At 43.1% G+C, this 22,133-nt stretch overlaps 1 protein-coding gene across 1 annotated transcript in view; it reads right to left on the bottom strand.

Annotated features, from left to right (window-relative positions):
• The window catches only part of SLC24A3 (solute carrier family 24 member 3), a 630,513-nt gene that overhangs the window by 153,532 nt on the left and 454,848 nt on the right, over positions 1-22,133 (bottom strand). The window contains exons 5-6 of the mRNA XM_007525384.3: positions 20,397-20,481; positions 19,522-19,625 (exon numbers count right to left, since the gene is read on the bottom strand). Coding sequence (XP_007525446.3) covers positions 19,522-19,625; positions 20,397-20,481 — 189 coding nt within the window. The remainder of the gene's footprint in view (positions 1-19,521; positions 19,626-20,396; positions 20,482-22,133) is intronic.

The following is a 22,133-nucleotide window of genomic DNA, read 5'->3' as shown; positions in this document are numbered from 1 at the left end:
TGCAGGGGTGAAGTGAGAAGTCTATGCTGTAAAAATTATGTTTTCCAAAAGAAGACAGAATGTGCTATGGCTTTGGATGAGCAAATATAGTGACAACCTGAAAGGCAAGTTTGTGGTGCTGGACCTCCATTTCCTAAAGGCAGTCAACGTAAATTGCTAAGAATCAAAAGAACTCACACAAGGGGCCAGGTGGTGGCACACCTGGTTGAGTGTACATTTTACACTGCATAAGGATCCAGGTTCAAGACCCCAACTCCCACCTGCAGGGGGAAAGCTTCACATGTGATGAAGCAGGGCTGCAGGTATCTCTCTGACTCTCCCTCTCTATCTCCCCCTTAGCTTTCAATTTCTAGCTGTCTCTATCCAATCAATAAATAAATATAGTAAAATAAAAAATAAATAAAAAATATTAAAATTCAAAAGAACTCACACTTCAGAACTCACACACAGCTATTACATTTTGTATAATAATATTAAGTTATGTATAATTCTGTATAATTAAACTCCATATAATAATAATGTAGCATCATGGCTACATTATTATTATTACTATTATTATTATTATTTTGCCTCTAGGGTTATTGCTGGGGTTTGGTGCCAGCGCTACAAATCAACTGATCTTGATGGCTGTTTTTTCCCCCATATTATTGGGTAGGATAGAGAAATTGAGAGAGGAGGGGGAGACTAAGAGGAAGAGAGAAAGACACTTGAAGATCTTTACCACTTGTAAAGCATTCCCCCACCCCCGTAGATGGGGAGCAGGGGCTTGAACCTGAATCCTTGAGCAAGGTCCTTGTGCTTCATACTATGTGTCCTTAACCAGTGTGCCATCACCTGGCCTTCTGTGGCTACATTTTATCAAAAGAAGGTAAGAAGAGAGGGAGAAAGGAAGGAGTAGAGAAAGGGGAGAAGAAGGAAGGAAGCACAAAGTAAAAAGGGACGGAGAGAAAAAAAAATCAAAGAAAATATCTCATTGTGGAAAAAGCTTAGTAAACCTAATTGGAAACAGGTTATTTAGACAGTGGGTTCAAGAGATTTTAGAAAATCATGAGAGAGAACTAGGAATAAACACAGTGTAGAAGTCTCTAAACATTAGACAGATGTAGTTGAACTGGGTGAGTATGGAGTTTTAATTAAATCTGATTAATCAACCACTTCATGCAAATGTGAAATTCTGTCTTTGCCTGACTTTTGACAATTCCACATTATCTTAAGATTCCTCAAATTTAGGATCATTGCAAGACTGAAAGTCAACTTCCTTCTGGTGTGGTTTGCTTGTCAAAAGCTGAATGATCTGCAGGTGCTTCTCTGTCTCTTTCCCTATCTACCTTGCTCTCCCCTCTCAATTTCTCTGTCTCTACCCAAGAATGAGCAAAGAAAAATATTTTTTTAAAAAGTCGAATGACATAGACAACCATACAGGCAAGGAAGAACATGGACTTTTCTGTGACTAACTTCCTGATATAATATTTGTTGGCAAATAAATTCCTGCTCTGTCTAAGTGTGCTTTGTCATTTGTTGAGTGGTGGTAATTTTCACTATGGTAGTCATTTAATGCTATGTAGCAAATAAGTTTAAACTTAGCAACTGAATATAGTAAAATTATCTCACAGTTTCTGTGTGCTGAGAATTTGAAAAGTATCTGAGTGGCTCCTTTTCAGCTGAAGGATTAATTAGGTTGTATAAAAATGTAAGTTGGGGATGTGAGGGTGATCTGGATGCAACATCTGTCACCCCATTGATCTCCAGGGTTGATTCGGCTAGGCAGGTGTCCCCTTCCTCCCTCACTGCTCCATGTGTGTCCCTCCCAAAGCTGCGTGCTCAGAAGAAGAGGACGGCCTTCCCCGAATAGACTGACCGGTTCCCTGCTAGAACCTCCAAACAAGCTCTCAAGATGTAAGTTGGAGTCATAGTAGTATGAAGACTTTGGGGAGGTGATTCTAAGGGAACTCAGTCATATGATTGTTAAGTTTTTGTTGTTGGCACATGTGAAATTTTTTATAAACCAATGTAAACTCAACAATAGCAATACATGACTCAGTGATTATCATGATAAAAAACTAAAATGCAATTTCAATTCCCCTCCTCAAAAAAAGTTTGTGCTGGTAGTAGGAGGCCTCATGTCTCTCCATGGTGACTTCTCCACTGGGCTGCTTGAGTGTCCTCACAATATGGCTGCTGTTTCTCCCACAGCAAGTGTTCCAAAATGGAGAGTTAGAACGCCAACCTTAGAAGCTACACACAATCTTTTCTATAATATACACTATTATCTACAAAATTTTCAGGAGAACTAAAAGACTTGACTACTAGGAGGCTGGGACTACTGGGATACTATCTTGGAGGCATCATTTGGCTACATTTGCCAAATGTCTTCATTATCTTTCAATGTGGGGGTAATGTTTCCCAATGTCATTATAAGGAATAAACAAGGAAAAGCATGTGCAGTACCCAGCTTTCAGTAAAGCATATTCCCCTTTCATGAGGATTTAAGCCAAACATCTTTGCATAGAAAAACAGAAAAATATGCCACAAGCTTTTCAACACCCACCCAAATATATTAGTTTTAAAACTCAACACACACACACACACACACACACACACACACACACACACACACACACACACACTTAATTTGATTCTAATCTGAAGAAGAACAAAACTGGAGCACACTCAGTCCAGGCATCATGGAGGATGTCTGGAAAGGAGAGGGAAGCTCAGCCTTACAGCAACATGACAAATTAGGAGGCTAAGAAATAGCTGGGAGATGCTCTTTTTTACATAGGCAGGTGGAAAAAAGTGGTCACTTTGTGGACGATCTTAGCTTTAAATATTCCAACTTGTTGTTTGTAACAGACCACAAGACAGCCCAGCCAAATCTCACTATTTGCTTCCCAACTTAACTCTGGCCCCTGGAAATGCCATGCATCTTGGTGAGGCCAAGCATTCCAGTATGAATGTGAGAGGGAGAGAAAAATGGAGTAGGGATGGCAAGTGCTAGAGTCTGGGATCAGCTCCTCATTGGTTGTTTAGGAGTGGAGAGTTCTGAGGATGTGAAGGAAAAGAGACAAGACATATCCCCTATCTAGTGAGGTATCTTTCTGGCCTTAGAGCATGATTTGGAGCAAGACAATGAAGAGGTGGCTATGGTTAATGTTTGTGCAATCTTCTAGGAAGAGTACAAAGGTTAAGAGAGGGGTTTCTTTGAAATGATGAGATGAAGTTAGTAACAGAGAATGAAAAGTTATTAGGCAGCTGGGGGATATCCCAGAGCCAGAGCCATCAGGTGGGGGATTTCTTTTTCAGAGCCATGTGTGATTTTATCACCATTTCCAGATAGAGAGGTAGAAAGCAACAGCAAGTAGCCACAGACTGGATCTCCCCCTGATGTCACTGCACTCCAGTGTGGTACCAGAGCTGGAACCTGGACCACATGTATGACAAGGCATGCTTTCTACTCAGTGAGTGATCTCTCCAATCCCAGCTGGAGATGCTGAGCTGATATCCCTAGGCATCAGCAGATGCAGTGAAGACTCACTTAGGTCATAATGGAGATGCCATCTGGACAGCATCAAGCTGGCTTGGAGTCTTTTAACACACTGAGGGATCTATGTTAACAGTGGCATTTTCAACTCCTTTTCACTCCCTGCAACATCTCCTCAAAGCAATGCCATTTGCATGTAAAACCTATAACTGAGCCTTTGGGAATCCTCAACTGACCTTGCCCAGACAACCTCTAACCCTGTTCCAGGCTCCTGCTCTCCAGAAGCCCAGACTTTGCTCTGCTCCTCTCATCTGCCCCTCTGGTCAACATTATCAGCCTCTATCCAGAAATTCACTCTGACTGGAGTGTTGTAAGTTTTCACTTGTTCCTCTGTAGCAGTCAGGTTTCAGCTCCAGAGAGGCCACTGTTCCTTGTACTACCATCTGTGCCGGTCCCCTTCCAGTTCCTCAGTCCTTGCTTTACTGATATTGCCCTATTTTATTCTCTTCTATGTGAGGTTTTCTTGGTGAGCTAGTGTGTACTTGCTTATCATGAATTTTATCTCAACTAGAAAGATAAGGATAGCTCAAGGGCCTGTCCTGTCTTGGTCACCATCACTTCCTCAAGCACTAGAGCCAACTCTTAGCAAATGCTCACTAAATGAGTGGGCCACACTGGTGCTGTCTTTGGTTTATAAGGACAACTGCTGCCCTTTAACACACAATGGCCACAGGAGTCTCACAGTTTGCTTGAAAATCCTTCCACTTGAGTGAGGGGGCTCTAGACCAAATGCAGACAGAGAAATAACCGAGACAAAGGCTTGACTGCTCTCTTACACACCAGACTCAGTGTGAATGGCACACCAAAGTGTCTACAGTTGGTACCCAGGAATTCAGGGAGCTATTTTTGGTCTATGTGCTTCCCTGACTCCACAGCCAGTGGCAGTACACTGAGCTCCAAAATGAACAAGCAATTTAGTAAGTTAAAAAGAGCTGAAGAGAAATATGCAGCCCCATTCCACAGGTTCCAGAAAATGTTTTCCTTTTCTGCCAGAGAAAGGACTTCCTGATTTCAAAAAGTGACCTAGTGGTTTGACAATGGACTGTCTGCCAGGCAAACGGGTTTTCAGACCCCAGATTATCTTGACCACAAACACAGAGTCATTGTGGATCACTGGGGGAGTTCATTGATTCTATTAATGGGGTTTGATTGACATATAAGCACTCAAAATCTACAAACAACCTCAAAAATAACTTCTATGCACCCTCCTTCCACATTTTCTCTTTCCTTTGGATAAAAATCAGGGGATGTGAAGTTGGCTTTCTACACACTATCATCCACTGCTGTGCTGTCTGTCCAACAGTTTGGGGCAGATGCTGTGATGTGGCCAGAAGCCTCAGACTAAAAAACCCAGAGGATTTAAACCCAGGATAAGAACTTGGTAAAGTCAGCTCTCACCTTGACTCACTTATATTCCTAAGCATCTTGCACTCAGGTACAGTTGGTCCAGGTGAAATTGGCAAAGCCTGGCAACTGGATCTGGGGATGCAGAGTGGCTGGGTAAGAGCAGCAGGCTTTCTCTCTCTCTCTTTCTTTTTCCTCCTCCTCCTCTTTTTTTTAAATTTTCTGCCTCTAGGGTTATCGCTGGGGCTCACTATAAATCCACTGCTCCTGGTGACCATTTTTTTTTCCATTTTATTAGATAGGACAGAGAGAAATTGAGCAAGGAGGGGAAGATGGATAGAGAGGGAGAGAGAATGACAGACACTTGCATACCTGCTTCGCTGCTTGTGAAGCATCCCTGGAGCCAGGGGGCTCACACCAAGATCTTTGATTGGGTCCTTGCCTTAATACTATGTGCACTTAGCTGGGTATGCCACTGTCCAGCCACAGAACAGCAGACTTTCTACTCCTACTTGTTTTGCTGTTTTCTCTCAGGAATATGTCTCTGGGTCTTCAATGCTGACTCTAGGCCTTTCCAATGGTATGAGCAAAGCAAAGACACCAAACAGTGCTTTTGAGAAGAAAACCAAAACGTTTCACTAAGGACACCTGCAAGCTTTGCCTCCTTGGGTCTTATGAGAATCTACTGGCTGGGAGAACAGAAGCAACCAGTGGCGTTGCTCTATAAGACACAGATATACATTACGGTGAGATCATGTACGATACAGCAAATCCTAACAATGAGATTTTCAAAATTAACCCAATTGCCAAGTAATTTGATTACAGCAATAACTATCTATTGCCTTCTTAAACCCTAAGGCAGCAGGAAAATCCCATTTCCTCTATAATGCCCATATTTCCCTCAGTCCTGGAACCACTAGGGTGGGGCTCACTTTTCTGCATGCTTCTCTCAATTCATACCAACTGACACTGCATCTGCTGATCCCAACCTAATCAATGCAATGAGAACCACTTCAGCATACCTCACTTCAGACTGTGTCCAGAGATGTCAGGTGTGGAATGTCAACTCTTCACCCTCATTACTCGGGTGAGACCTTTCCTTTCTCATAAGAATCCTTAATTTCATTTTGGGTGGTTCACTTCCTAAGAAAGTCTCAAAACCTATATATAGACCAGGTCCCATGAGATAGGGCATATGTACACATGTAGCCATAAATTAGGGCAAAATATATACCTGAAAGCAAAAGTGCACAATAGTTTACAGTGAGTCAGTATATGCAGCAAGCAAGTAGAAAGACCTAAAAAGACACCATAAAGTACTTAAAGAAATAGTTTCTACTTAGACCTAGATAACCTCCTCACCTGCTTCCTATTACACTTCCCTCAGTCACTCCAAAGCTAACCTTATCAAAGTAAGGACTGCAAAAGCTGAATAAGGGCAAGAGACTGGAATAACTTATATTATTTATTTATGTATTTATCTTTTAATTTTTTATTTATAAAAAGGAAACATTGACAAAACCATAGGATAAGAGGGGTACAACTTCGCACAATTCCCACCACCAGACCTCTGTATCCCATCCCCTCCCCTGATAGCTTTCCTATTCTTTAACCTTCTGGGAGTATGGACCCAAGATCCTTGTGGGATGCAGAAGGTTGAAGGTCTGGCTTCCATAATTGCTTCCCCGCTGAACATGGGCGTTCACAGGTCAATCCATACTCCCAGCCTGTCTCTCTCTTTCCCTAGTGGGGAAGAGCTCTGGGGAAGCAGAGCTCCAAGGCACATTGGTGGGGTTGTCTGTCCAGGGAAGTCTAGTCACATCCTGCTAGCATCTGGAACCTGGTGGCTGAAAAGAGAGTTAACATAAAAAGCCTAACAAATTGTTGAACAATCACGGGCCTAAAGGCTAGAATAGTGCAGATGAAGTGTGTATGTGTGTGGGGGGAGTCCTCTATTTTGTAGATAGCTAATCGTCATATTTTAGTTATATTTCAAAAGGCCTGTAGCTATACTAGTTTTTTTTTTTTCCTGAGCCTGAAATCTTATATGCAGGTGGATCCAAGTTATTGGCTGGGGAGATGATGTCATGACTGGGAAAAGGACCAGAAACTGGATCAGGGAAGAGCGTAGCTCCCTAATATGGAGATTGGCATACTTTAATGATGGCTCTTTAGTCACTATCAGGCCACCCTATCAGCTGGGGCCCTAGTCAGGGAGTCCTGGGATTCCCACACAGACATGATGGGCTTAGACCTCTCTCCATTGTTACTGGTCATCTCCATATGGAACAACATAATGTACCCCCTTGTGGGCCCTCCATAGGACCTTGCCCTCAATGTGGATCAACAATGGTAGAGAATGTTCCATCCTCTGAAGGGAGGCTGGACAACATACTCTATCACCTGAGGAAGATGGGTCCTGAAATTGGTGCAGCTTGGAATGTTCCTATTCATGACCACAGAATTCGAGCTTGGACCTACAGGGATGCAGAGGTTACATAGGCTCCTAAGCTGAATATGGGCCCCAGATCAAATCGATGGGGCTTACAGTGAGCAATATTTATACACCTTTCCCGTATTTGGGAGCTACTCTCTTCCCTGAACCAGCTTTCTAGCCCTTTTTCCAGCCATGGCATCATCTCCCCAGACAATAACTTGGGTCCACCTGCACATTGGATGTCAGGCTCAGGCAAAAACTAGCAAAGCCATGGGCTCCTTGGAATATACCTACAATAGACATACTATCTGTTTCCAAAATAGAGACCCCCAATCTTCATCTGTAATATTCCAGCCTTTAGGTTCATTATTAGTCAACAATTTGTTTGGCTTTATATGTTAACTCTTTTTTCAGCCACTAGGTTCCAGATGCTACCATGATGCCAACTGGACTTCCCTGGGCAGAGAACCCCACCAATGTATCCTGGAGCCCTGCTTCTGTAGAGCGCTGCCCCACTATGGAACGAGAGAAATAGTATGGATTGACCTGGCAATGCCCATGTTCAGTGGGGAAGCAATTACAGAAGTCAGACCTTCCACCTTTTGCACCCCATGATGAGCCTGGGTCCATACTCCCAGAGGGCTAAAGAACAGGAAAGCTATCAGGGGAGGGATGGGATACAGAGTTCTGGTGGTGGGAATTGTGTGGAATTGTATCCCTCTTATCCTATGGTCTTGTCAGTGTTTCCATTTTGTAAATAAAGATAAAAAAAAGAATCTACCCAGCTGTCTCTTTTGTTATCCTTTCTTGATTCTGAGACAGAGTTGAGTCCTCTAAGAACTAGAGACTGAATGGACTGAACAAATCAGTCAGGGGCTCATCACAGACCACAGAAAGGTGATTTCACTTCTGCTTTGTGTCATAGAAAGTAATAGAGCCAGTGTACTCCTGTTCTGAAGGGGACTAAAATACACACAGTCTCATACACTTTCTGGCATCTGTCATAATTAGGGCACATGTAAACAAACACATCTCAGAATAGTTTCAGGCTCTAAAGGGAGATATCATCTTGCTTTCCAACAACCTCTGGGGAGCCCATCTCAACACTTTCTATAAAAGGTTCTGAAATTAAATGGCCCAAGGAAACTCCATGTATGTAGACTTTGAGACCAGAGAGAAAAGCTGCTTGACAAACCAGGACAATCCCTTCCTTCAATGGTGAGAAATGTGCTTCTGTAACTGTCCACCAAGGGGACCTCCTCTGCACTGTTTGACTCCATTGGTTTATATATGCTGCACAGAGATTCTGAATACATCTTGTGAAATAAACTGTCTCCACCTCAATCTCAGTCCTGCTATCATTTTTAGATGTGTGGCCCTGGGCAACTCTTTCCACCTTCCTCCCTGGGATCTACTTTCTCATCTGCAAAAGGAGAAGAACAGTTTACAATGGGACTGATGATAGAATCAAAACATCTAGTTTGGTATTAACTCAGCTGAGATTCTGACAGAGATCATCCATCGTAAAACTGCCTTTAATTTAAAATCAAAAAGTGACTGGGAGCAAAGAAAACTGTCTTTTTTTTTTTTTTTTTTTTTGAAGAAAAAGAAGGGGGAAGCAAAGATGTTGTTAGGGGAACTTCAGACACATGTTTTTTGAAGCTGCATGTTGCAGTGATCAAAGATAGGGCATGAGACTGGGGGTGGGGTAGTTTATTGTAACAACTGAGATCTTAAAGTGAGGAAGGCCAGGTGGCTAGTGATGACTAGCAGCTGTGCCCAATCCCAAAGTCTCCCAGCTGTTGGCCACCCCTTCCCAGGCCCTGATTCTAAATTTCCACGCTCCAATGGCAGCTACAGTTTCATCTTGGGGTGGGGTGAATCACAAATAAAACACACTGACCAGTTTCCAGATCCAAGGCACAGCAACTCACGTATGCCCATGCAGGGTGCAGGAGGAAGTTACCCTCCTTTGGTGAGAGAGCCCCAGGCCAACCTCTGCTCTATCTTCTTTTGCCCGTGAAAGCCACTTTTGGTGCATGACCTCTGTCACTGCCTCCAAATGGTCTGATCTGCATCCTCTTTGGAAAGGCTAATGACACTGTTTCTTTCTCACTTGGAGATTCAGACCCAGGTCCAGTCTTAAGGTTTCCATTTAAATGCAGAGCTGTGTTTCCTCTGCAGGAAAGAGCAGCTAGATCAGAAGGGCATAAATGTCTTATCATAAATAAAAGGAGGCTGGTCTGGAATGTAAAAGAGTGGATTGGAGAAGTGTTCTTGTTATATTTTCTAGAATTTCAGTGTTTTCCTAGATAAATTCCACTGTGTCCCCACTTCAAGATTGCAAACTGAGTTCCTATTGCCTGTTTAATATGCAAGTAGGAAAATGGTTTTTCAGGAAGTCACGGGACCTGGCATAAAGGCAACCCCTTGGTGCTGTAACTTGGGATGGTCTGATAAAATATCCCAGTTCTATCAGGACCTAGTTAGGCAGGGGAGAAAGACAGGGAAGGAAATGAGAACAGGAAGGGCCAAGTCATACCACATTAAATGCTGCAGATTTCAGCTGTTCTCTGGCTTAACTGTTTGCAAACTCATACGACCAGTGGTCAATGGAGTTCAAAGGTACCAATTTCCTAGGTTCCTAGGTGTCAATTCACAAAGACTGAAGCTGACGTGAAATGGGCACTGCTGTCCAGATCTCAGGTGTCTGTATCTGAAGTTATAAAAGGAGCACATGAATACTTTCATTGCAAATCACACAGGAGCAATGGCTCTGCAAGAGTGACAGAAGTAGTCCAGCCAAGTGACTGATGAATATGAGATGGCTTCTCACACTTTCAATTAAAAAATGAAATAAAATCTTAAAGTCCAGAAGGTAGTTCACCCAGCAGGACATATATTTGTTATTTGTAAGGATTATGTCTCAAGTTATGTCCAGAGAATTTCTGATATTTCAGTTCATTTTGCCTTGGGGTGTCTGATGGAAGCTGTGATGTTCATCTGTACACTTTTTTTCCCCCACCAGGCCTATCACTGGGGCTCACTGCCTGCACAGCTCCATCACTCCTGTAGCCACTGTGTTTTTTTGACAGAGGGTGAGTGACAGAGAGAAGGAGAAAGAGACACCTTCAGCACTACTATACTGCTCTTGAAGTTTTACCCTGAAGGTGGGAACTGGAGGCTTGAACCTGGGTCCTAGTGCATAGTAATGACCCTCAACTGGGTGAGTCACCACCTGGTCCCTCATCTCTACAATGTCTAAGCCTCAAGGCACTCATTACACAGCCACAGGTGTGCTCTCTCCAGCTTATGAGAGACTGTAAAGTCTATTTCTACTGTTCCTCTGGCTCATGTCAAGACCATTATGCAATTTAGTCCTTTATTATAGGTTAACTGAGTATCTATGCTGGCTATATTCTTGGTGATATAGATACATGGGGAAAACAGTAAGTTGGGCTCTCAGGAAGTTGGAAGCCCAATAGCACAATCCTCTCCCAGAGGGAAAGTGATTCCCTACCCTTCAGTAGCCTCTTGCTACAGACCTGTCATCTGTCTGCTTGTCTATTTAGCCACTCAGTCATCAACTTTGCTGTGTATCTGACATCCCACAGTCCATTACTAGAATTTCACTTCTTCCCATTTTATTGGGGAAGTTAATAGTTTAGAGTGTAGTTGTTGACCCATGAATACAATTTCTCATCTCTCCATGGTTGGTATATGCAGAACATTCTCACCCCCAAGTTTAGGTTCTTTTCTATCATTATGTACCAAGGACTCCAAGACCTCCTCACCCCTTCCTCCCTAGAATCTTCTGCTTTGGTGTAATACATTCCACTCAATCTAAGTTTTGCTTTGTGATTTCCTATTCTGTCCTTGCTTTGTGAGTTTCAACTATAGGTGAGATCATCCAATATTGTCCTTCTCTTTTTGGTTTATCTCACTTAACATAATGCCTTCTAGCTCCATACAAGATGAAGCAAAGGAGATGGCTTCATTATTTTTTAAGCAGCTGAGTAGCAAGGAATGCCATTTTCTTACTGATGTCTCTTCAGTGCCTGAAACAGTGCCTGGGACACCAGTGGGCACTCAGTAAACCTTTGCTGATTCAGTGAGTGACCTTACTGTCCAAAGAAGGAATATGATAAACATATCTCCTCAGAACACAATCAATGGATTGTTACTCTGACTTTAAATTTATAGACGACAACAGGAAAATGCAAGTTACCTTTTATTAGCAATATTTTGCAAAGACATTCTTGTGGTTTTAAACATTGGGTGGCCTTAGGCCATAGGTCATGCATGGACACCATTAACCTGACTTCTTGGGCCCAAACCATGAGATCTGCTGTATTCTATCATAGCACACACAATGCCCTATGAGTATGGAGTGACAAGAAGAAAGATCTGAGTGGGGACTGTTCCAAGAGCCTCCCAACTTGCTGGTTGCTCTGTAGCTGACACTGATTTACAGAGATTTTTGGGCCCTCAGCTTTCTCTTCAGCAGAAATAAGGACCTCCTTAGAGAGCTATCGTGAGGTTCAGAGGAGTTTGGCTATATACAGTCATGAGAATGGTGTCCAGCACAGGTATAGATGAGTGGTGTGCTTGGTAGGGAGAAGCAGCATATAAAGCAAACATCTGCCACCCAGATGGGATTTTGTCCTCACTCCAGTCACTCTTCAACCTCCAGTGTAAATAAGTGAGTGTGAGAACCTGGGCGTAGTAGGGGTGGCATGGGGAACCTTGTGTCCACTAACATGGAATCAAGCAAAGAAGAGTCACTGAATCCTTCGGTCATTATCTCAGCCTGATGCAAAGTCAGCTGTGATGACTGTCTACTTGTGGGTTTGCTCTGTATTGAAAGTCTCTGCAAATGTAGGTCCAGGAGGTAGTGAACTTGCTACAGCATACATGTCACCATGTAAAAAGACTTGGGCTCAAGCTCCCAGTGTCCATCTGTGGGGAGAACCTTCATGAATGGTGGAACAGTGCTGCAGGTGTCTCTATTTCTCCTTACCTCTTTATACCTTCTTCCTTCTCTATATCTATCAAAGTAAAAGGGGGGGGGGGGAGGCTGCTCTGTATTGGTCATGCAGTTATCAAGTCCCACAAGTTCTAGTCAAAACCCTGGTGAGAGAATAAATAAATAAATATCTGCAAGCACTGGGGACAGTCATTCTGGGGGCATAAACAGTAAGGAGAGACTTCATTACATGGAGGGACTGTTCATCCCCAAGTGCCAGACTCCTGTTTTCTTTCCCATGTTTTTCAAGTGAAGCATCTTAGATTTTGTTCACTGTTGCATCCAGGTAGGACTAGGCAGACCAAAGGAAAGTGGCAAGGGGGCGAGGAGATGGTGCACCAAGTTATGCACACATAATACAAAAGGGAAGTAGCCTCTTCTTCTCTCAAAGAGTAGAAAACTGCTGTTTCTTTATTTTATTTATTTATTGTTATATTATTTTATTATTATTATTATTTTTTACCAGAGCACTGCTCTGCTCTAGCTTATGGTGGTGTGGGGGAATCAAACCTGGGACTTTGAAGCCTTAGGCAGGATGATAGTCTTTTTGCATAACTATTATGCTATCTACCACACCCCCACCTGAAAGTGCATGCAATAAAATGATGGTAGCATTGCCATGGCCTCTTTAAATCATTCTTGATGGCTCTATTCTCTATTGATTAGGAAAGGGAAGTGAATTAGACAGAATGTCTCAAGGGGGTGGCTAAGTGGCTTGGTGCAGAGAATGACTGGAGAATGGAACAATGAAAACTGGACTAAGATGTCAAGGGAATCTCCACCAAAACAGAAAGGATGATGGCAAGCAAGGATGTAAAGAGAAAGAGGCAAAGCATCATGACTCATTAAGGTAATGCAAATCTAAGCCACGATGATGACACATACTTAATATTCACCACAGGGATTCAAATTAAGACACAGCAAAGCAAAACCAATGATATCAAGTGCTGGTGAAGCTGCAAAGCAGCTGCAGATTCTCATATATATGGGGAGACTACAACATGATTCAGTCATAAAAAAAAAGACTTAACAGTCTTTTAGACACCGATACCCACTTTCAGACACCACTGGTACCTACTGCTGGTAAACCAGTTGGCTTTGCATCAAACCCTACAAAGCTCTGAATCCTGAATGGCCTTCTGCTCTCCATGTATCAACACCTGCTAGGGCTCACAGCTCACTTGGCAGGGGTTCTACACTATGGAAATCAGTTCAACAAAAATGGTTTTAATCAGCATTTTTAATAGTTCCATATATTTGCATGATTTTGTACTATCTAGATTTAATGGGTGTATTCCCCCTGTATCTAAGATCATTTGTGTCTTAGTGGTAGCAGAAAGAATCTAGAATTAGGCCATTAGGATTTTCTTAAAGAAAATTCTGTATCTGCAGAAAAATCTGGACCTGAGATCCTAGTAGCAGGCTAGTGCTAGTACTTGTTTTCCATTCAAGGGAGTGGAACATGAGGTCCAGCAGGTGCCTTATTTTTATTATTTATTATTATTATTTAAAAAAAATTTTATTAATTTTATTTTTGAAGGAGATGAAGACACACACACACACACACACACACACACCAGAACACTGCTCAGCTCTGGCTTATGGTGGGGCGGGGAATTGAACCTGGGACTTAGGAGCCTCAAGCATGAGAGTCTATTTGCATAACCATTATGCTGTCTCCCCCGCCCGGTGCCTTATTTTTAAAAAGTCAGTTTTGTGCTGGGGATATAGCATAATGGCTATATCAAAAGATTTTCAACCCTAGGCTGTAAGGTCCCATGTATAATCTCTAACACCACCATAAGCCAGAGCTGAGCAGTGCTCTTATAAAAACAAAACAAAACAAAATAAAACAAAAAATAACACTCCTCAAATCTTGAGGTTGTAGCAAATGCTTCATGGATCCCATATATTTTTATCCCATCGCAGGTCCTTCCAGTGGCCAACCTATAGGTCTCTTTGCTTGGGGAATTTCCTCTATACCCTAAAAGTCCACACTGCCTGCATTCAGAAAGCTCGAATGGTGGAGAATTGATGTCCTTTAGAAGCAGACCTTAAGCAAACATTGGTGGAGGTTGGAGGATAAGTAACCTGACTCTTCCTCTTGGGAGTAATAACTTAAGAGGCCCCATGTGCTCCACTCTGTCCCAGTTTTCCCACAAGTAAATTCCAGCTTCTCACAGTAGTAATTTCTTTTCTAACACACTTTCCTGGGATGCTTTCTTTCCCCGTCTCACACACTCACTTCCCCATTGACATGCCCTGGGATCAGCTTTCACATAAATGTCTTGCACTTGCATTGTTGCCTAGGGTCTCCTTTTGGAGAAATGCCACTGCAGACAGGTTTTTTTTTTTTTAATACTATATTTATTGGATAGAGACAGCCAGAAATCAAGAGGGAAGGGGGTGATAGAGAGGAAGAGAAAGAGACAGAGAGACACCTGCAGCACTGCTTCACCACTCACAAAGCTTTCCCCCAGCAGGTGGGGATCGGGGGCTCGAACTCGGGTCCTTGAGCATTGTAATACATGCGCTCAACCAGGTGCGCTACCACCCGGCTCCTTGGAGGCAGGTTTTGACACAGATCACCTAGTACTGCCTGAGGTTGGGTAAAGGAGCCAGATGGATAGGGTATTATCTGAAGAAAAGCAAACCCCAGCAGGATTAGAGGGGCCCTGCCAAAGAACATCAGGCACATTTCGAAGACATCAGGAGAGCTGAAGTTGGAGCTCATCTTTATAAACTGGAGCCATCTGCTGGCCTATAATAACTGGAATATGAAAGTCCTAATCTCACATAGAGTTAAATTATTTCTTTTTGCAGCTATGCCTTTAAAGTTAAACAGGCTCTGAACAGTGGATTTAAATTCATAAGTACATTGTTTCACAGAATTGGCATGATGTTCCTTCAATACAATATGTGAAAAGCATCAGTGTGCTGTTACATCAAGAGCTTGCTATTTTTAAACCATTTTTTTTTCTGTTTGTTTTTAAATGAAGAAATGTGTAGGACCACAGTCCTGTGCATATCTTGTGGGGATGCCAGGAACTGCTCTATAAGCCACTTTTTAAGAAGCAATTTCCTTCTTGTCCCATAAAACTCCCCAAAGCACCTTAGGCGAACACCAAAGCATTGGATATGTTTGCAAACTGCAAATACAGCAGACATTTAATTACATCAAATTCATCAAAACTCTAATTGAGACAGGAACTCAAACCTTACAGCTTAATTACCTTAATTTCAGATGGGTAACAGACTTGGTCACAATCATCCCTTCATGCTGGAATACATTAGAGAGAGGCCCACGGACACTCACTGGTGATTCTTCCAGCCAAATGAAAGCACCGTGTGACATAAATAACAGTGCTAAGTGAGACCCAGGACTGGATTTATGACTCTGTTCAATTCCCAATATCCATCCTTTGCTGTGACATTTCACTACACAGGGTCCACTTGCAGGGAGAATTTCTCAACATGCAAGATGACTTTCATTTCATACTAATTTTCCTTTTTCTCCCACTGACCAGATAGCACAGAAGAAAGGGCTAGTCCTAAAAGACCCTTCTAGCAATACTTCCTCCCAGACTTTTCCTTCCTCCCTCCCCCACGGGACAGGTTGTGGTTGTTCCACTACGGAGTTAATAAGTTCCACCAACACACTGGCCCAGCTTCCACAGTGACCTTGGGAGCATTCAATGGTGAGGACTGTGGGGATTTTTATTTTTCTGACAGTTGAAAATAATATCTGACTTTTATTGAGCACATATTATGCAGGCTGGGAATTTATAAAGACTGAGCATGGGGCCAGCAAAACAGCTCAGCTGCACAGTGCACTCCATTGCCATGTGTACCACCCAGGCTCAAGCCTGGTACCCCCATAGAAGGAAGCATCCGTGCTGTGGTTTCATTCCCCCCCTCCCCGACTCTCCATCTCACACTTTCTGTCTGGAAAAGTCAGCTCAGATATGTGGAGCCCCAGAGATGACTAAGAGAGACCGAATATGTTATGCTTCATCCTCACAGTGAGTAGGTGTGCTCATACCCAATCTATAGATGAGAAAACTGAGGCCCAAGAACTAAAGAAACTTCTTTAAGATTATACAGTCAGCAAGCAAATAGCAGAATCAGGGTCAAACCTACATGGCTCTTATACCCAGGCTAGTTCTCTGGGCCAACTTTTCTAGATAGAGATAGATATGGAGAGAGAAAGAGATACCACCACACCAAAGCTTCCTCTGGTGCCGAAGTACTTCCTTGAGCTATGCCAGGGGGCTATGCCAGAGGCATGGCCAAGCAGGTGCTCTCCTAGGTGAACTATCTTATCAGCCATCTAGTGTCCTTCTTAAAACATCATTTTTACTTCCTCAGCAAAGACTCCAGGAATTCTACAAAGTCCTGCAAAAGACTTCTGACTGATCCTGCAAGTCTCCACAGGGGCACAGGAAGCCAGCAGGGAGGGTGGGCACCCAGAATCATCAAAGGGTTTGCTTCTAACAACATGACAGTGACACTTCTCTCCAGAGCTCTGCAGGGCTGTAAGATAAGCTTAACAAAGATTTTCCAGAGAGGAAATAGCTGATCCCACGACTTGCTGAAGTTCAGGAAGCAATTTGCCTGTTAGGCAGGTGTTCCTACTAAGCCAATGATTAACTGCATTGCTAATAAATTATGAAACACAAATGTATTCAAGTCACTTCATATGTAATTAGCTGTATGGTATTTACTAAGCACTTCCCAGTCATTTGTCTCATTTTTTTTACATTATTCCTTCCCCTATGGGGTTGCTTTTGAACCACGCTTCAGGTACAAATGATGAATGAACTGATGACAACATTCACAACAGCCAGGCTAATAATCGTACTGCTAATGGTGACAGTGCTAATTAAGAGAGTGCTAACAGCAGCAGGCTCTTCTTCAGGAGGAGACTACTCATCTCTGGAAGACAGTGAGGAGTCATCCAATACAGACAAAGCCAGGAACGCGAAACTGCGCCAAAGACAAGGGCATAGGAGTGCTCTCTTTTTCTATACTAATTCCATTTATTGGAGCTTTAAAAATTTATTTTATTTGATAGGACAGAAAGAAATTGAGATGGGGGGGTGATGATAAAGGGATAAAGAGAGATACATACAGTCCTGCTTCACCGCTTGTGAAGTTTCCCCCGGCAGGTGTGGACTAAGGGTTTGGACCCAGGACCTTGTGCACTGTAACATGTGTGCTCAGCCAGGTGAACCACTATCTGACCTCTTTTTTTTTTTAACAGTGGGTCCATAAAAATCTAAGACAAGACAAGAGATAATGGGCCCAATGGATGAGAAAGAGGAAACTCATTAATGTAGAAAGCTGGGCTGAACCCAATCAACAGGAATGGAGGCAGCTGTATAGAGGCCTTTCCAGAAATGACTGCCCATTTGTTAGCTCTGGAAATGAGTCCTGATGAGCTCTAGGTGTCATTTTGCCTATCACCTAGAGACAATAAACCCACCAGAAATTCAGGCCATATAATAAGCATGAAGATGGCAGTGGAGGACAGTAACCACCTGCAGAGGCCCTCCTGCACTAGGAAGTCTTTAATAGGGGTCATCACTGGGCTGAATGACAGAGAAGCCTGCAGATGCATTTTGAGGTGAGTTTTAAAGTGTTTTTTTTTCCTTCACTTGAAAATCAACCAACAGCTTCTAGCATGGAGTTCGGGGTGCTTGGAATCAACAGAAGGTTGTTCAACACTACAAGTGGGGGTGCCTTCAGTGGACTTTCATGAATTGCTTTTCTAGATTTTTGAATAGAGGGCCTAGGGCTAAACTGTTTCTCAATATGATTCCTATAAAGAAATCAGGACATTCAACTTGGCCAGATTGCCTTAGGTCCTCAGGCTACACTAAGATGCCACAACTACCCCCAAATTTCAGCCTTTAAGAGACTTAATGGGCATCTTCCCAAGACTTTAAAAAGTAGAAACCAGAGCTCATGATGGGTTAGAAGGCTCTGACATTGGGAGCTACTCTCTTCCCTGATCCAGCTTTCTAGTCCTCTTTCCAACTATGACGCCATCTCCACAGACAATACCTTGGGTCTGCCTGCATGTTAGCTGTTAGACTCAGATAAAAGCTAGTAAAGTCATGGGCCCCTTGGAATATACCTAAAATAGACCTACTGGTTTTTTCCAAAATGGAGACCCCTAAATCTTCATCTGCAATATTCTTGCTTTTAGGTTCATGATTAGTCAACAATTTGTTCTGCTTTATATCTTCACTCTTTTTCAGCCACCAGGTTCCAGATGCCACCATGATGCCAACCTGACTTCCCTGGGCAGAGAACCCCACAAACGTGTCCTGGAACCTCACCTTTCCAGAGCTCTGCTCCACTAGGGAAAGAGAGAGACAAGCTGGGAGTATGGATTGACCTGTCAATGACCAATTGACCACAATTACAGAAGCCAGACCTTCCACCTTCTGCACCACATAATGATTCTGAGTCCATACTCCCAGAGGGATAAAGAATAGGAAAGCTTTCAAGGAAAGGGATGGGATACGGAGTTCTTGTGGTGAGAATTGTGTGGAATTGTACCCCTCTTATCCTATGGTCTTGTCAGTATTTCCATTTTATAAATAAATAAAGAAAGAAGACCCTGACAGCCCACCAATAGAATAGTCTCCACGGTTAAAACTTAGATGTTTACCCTCTTGCCTCCCCCTAAGTAAATTAAAGTGAATACATAAATAAAAGGCATAATAATTGCAGGAAAACAAGACCAGGTCCTAAACTGTGAGGACTGCAATTTGTTTTAGGTTGAAAAAAATCTATCTGTGTCATTTGCTGGTTCTCTGTATTTACTTTATTCCCACTGAGGCAAAACATACTGAAATTGTTTTAGGTAATTCCAGTTCAGACCAGTAACACATTAAAGTGAATGGAACACCTTCAGACTGGCAGCCTGTGCCTTTAGGGTGGTTGATGTCTTACATGGACCTGGGCAGTCTATCAATATGAAGACCAACAATGGTGCTTGAGAGGCTACTGGCTCCAACTAAACCACCTCTGTGGAGCATGAGGTTCCCTGGGGAAGCACCCCAGAACTTTTAGCTCCATTGCCTGGTGTGCTTCTGAAGGATGGGCCCCTTTCTTCCTTCTGTGCCATCCTCGGTTGGAACCACATTCTGCCATAAGCCTTACCTGCCCTGCAAAGAGCCCACAGACACCGATGATGCATAGGATGTTGAACACCGCTGAGCCCACGATGGTCCCAACTCCTACATCGCCCTTGGTGATGAAGACACCTGGAACACAGACCTGGGATCAACCTGGCTGTCAGGCACTTGCAATGTTACGTGAAGTGTGTTTACCCGCACCAGTCAGATTGTTCTCAGGATGTACAGGAGGCAGTGGAGATTTTGCAAGAGCTTTCTTTCTCTCATTCATTCATTCATTCATTCATTCATTCATTTTTCTTAGTACCATTTAAAATATTTTATTTATTTATTTTTCAACAGAGGCAGAGGAATTGAGAAGAAAGGGCAAGAGAAAGAGAGAGAGAGAGAGAGAGAGACAGGGAGATAGAGACAGAGACCTGCAATACTGATTCACTGCCTATAAAGCTTCCCCATCTGCAGGTGGGGACCAGGGGCTTGAGCTTGGGTCCCTGCTCATTGTAATGTGTGTACTTAACTAGGTGTGCCACCACATGGCCCCCACTTTGTGATTAATAGTGGTTTACAGGAGTGTACATTTACAGAGCATAGTTACACACTGCATCCACCATCAGAGTTCTGTGCCTCAACCCTCCCAACGATAACTAATGTAGTGATGAAAGCTTTCTAATCTGTCCTGGTGACACTATCCCATGGGAACACGGATGCTAAGTCTGGGACACGTTCATGCCAAAATAAGCATTACTATTATAAGGTCGTAACGGCAAGTTATGAGGTTAGGAGGCTTGTGTCATGCTCCTTAGGGAAAAGGAATTCTCATTTGTTATTTGACTACCTTTCCTCAGTGACCCTGCCCTTTAGAGAGAGGAAAGCTGAGGTGTTCCCAAGGTCACCACTTACCTATGACTGATGTGAAGAGCTCTGGGGCAGAACTGCCCGCGGCCATGAATGTGGCTCCAGCTACATCTTCGCTGAGGTGGAGGCGCTAAAGGGGATAAAAACAGAGTGCAGGTGAGTTGGAATTTCCCCTGTGATTAGACCAGAAGGCCCCAACCTCAGCCTCTTCTATCTCCTGCACTCCTGCTGCTAGAGCACAGCTTTTCCCCTGTCCTCTTCCAAGAATAGGATCAGGGAGGGACCCCTAACCTATACACTGCTGAGACACTAGAGCCACTGGAGGGGCCACTGAGGTACTAGGGAGAAGTGCCATGATCAGTTACTTGAGACAGTTACTTCCTTCCTAATGGATTTGGCAATGTCTGATCCTTGGGGCTTATATGTCCTGAGAAATCACTGGGTTTGGCAAGAGCAGTGGCCCTCAAAATTCAATAAAATGATGCGCTTTTTTCATAGTTACATTAAAAGCTAATTAAAAAATTTTAAATGCAACATTTTAATACAAGAATTGGTGGCAGCTAACTTCCTAAAGAACATAGTGGTGTTACATTAATATAAGATATTGATTTTTTTTTCCTTTTTGTGAACTTAGTTTTCAGTGGAGAACTCACCCCTTCCCCACCTTCCCCAGAGTCTTTTTGCTTTGATAAAATATACCTTTTCCAGTCCATGGTTCACATTGTTCCTCCCCTCTCTTTCCCCCATATATTAAGTCATGGTTATAACTGAGATCATTCAGCATTTGTCCTTCTCCTTTTGGTTTTTCTTGTAAAAGCTGATTTTTTAAGCTGATAATTTTGTATGGCCCACAAATAATGTTGTAACTACTCAAATGGCCCCTGGCATAATAAAGAAAAGTTTCCCTATGCATTAGGGTTTCGTGCCTCTGTGATTCCACCACAGTGGACTCTTTTTATTTTCTTTCCTCAGGATAGGAGGTAAGAAATGGAGGGAGAGAGGGAGAGAGGGAGAGAGGGAGAGAGGGAGAGAGAGAGAGAGAGAGAGAGAGATGTGTGAAGAAGGGGGAGGAGAAGATGAGATACAACAGCACTGCTCCACCACTCATGAAGCTTCCCACTTGGTTGCTGGGGGCTCATAGCCAGGTCCTTGCTCATGGGAAAGCGTGTGCTCTACTGAGTGACTTATTTCTTGGGCCCCAAGATATTATTTTTACGAGATGCTCAAGTCTACATTTAGTATAAAATACCCTTGCACATTTCAATACTATACTATCTGAGGCCAAATCTAACTTCTTTTAAAATTTTTTTAAATATTTATTTTATTTATTTATTCCCTTTTGTTGCCCTTGTTTTTTTATTGTTGTAGTTATTATTGTTGTTGTTGTTGGATAGGACAGAGAGAGATGGAGAGAGGGAGGGGAAGACAGAAAGGAGGAGAGAAAAATAGACACCTGCAGACCTGCTTCACCACCTGTGAAGTGACTCCCCTGCAGGTGGGGAGCCAGGGTTCGAACCGGGATCCTTAGCCGGTCTTTGAGCCTTGCGCCACCTGCGCTTAGCCCACTGCGCTACAGCCCAACTCCCCGAAATCTAACTTCTTATAACTAGTGTTTTGCTATCTTTATTTGTAATTAATAGTGTATTATAAGATTAGGGTGCCTGGCAGTGGTACACCTGGTTGAACATACATGTTACAATGTGTAAAGTCCTAGGTTCAAGCTCCTGCTGCCCACCTGCGTTTGGGGGGGGTGGAGGCAAGCTTCACAAGTGAAGTAGTACT

Source organism: Erinaceus europaeus, chromosome 1, assembly GCF_950295315.1.
Source record: "Erinaceus europaeus chromosome 1, mEriEur2.1, whole genome shotgun sequence".
Taxonomy (NCBI): domain Eukaryota; kingdom Metazoa; phylum Chordata; class Mammalia; order Eulipotyphla; family Erinaceidae; genus Erinaceus; species Erinaceus europaeus.
The sequence above is the reverse complement of the archived record's forward strand: the minus strand, read 5'-3'. Positions and strand labels throughout refer to the sequence as shown.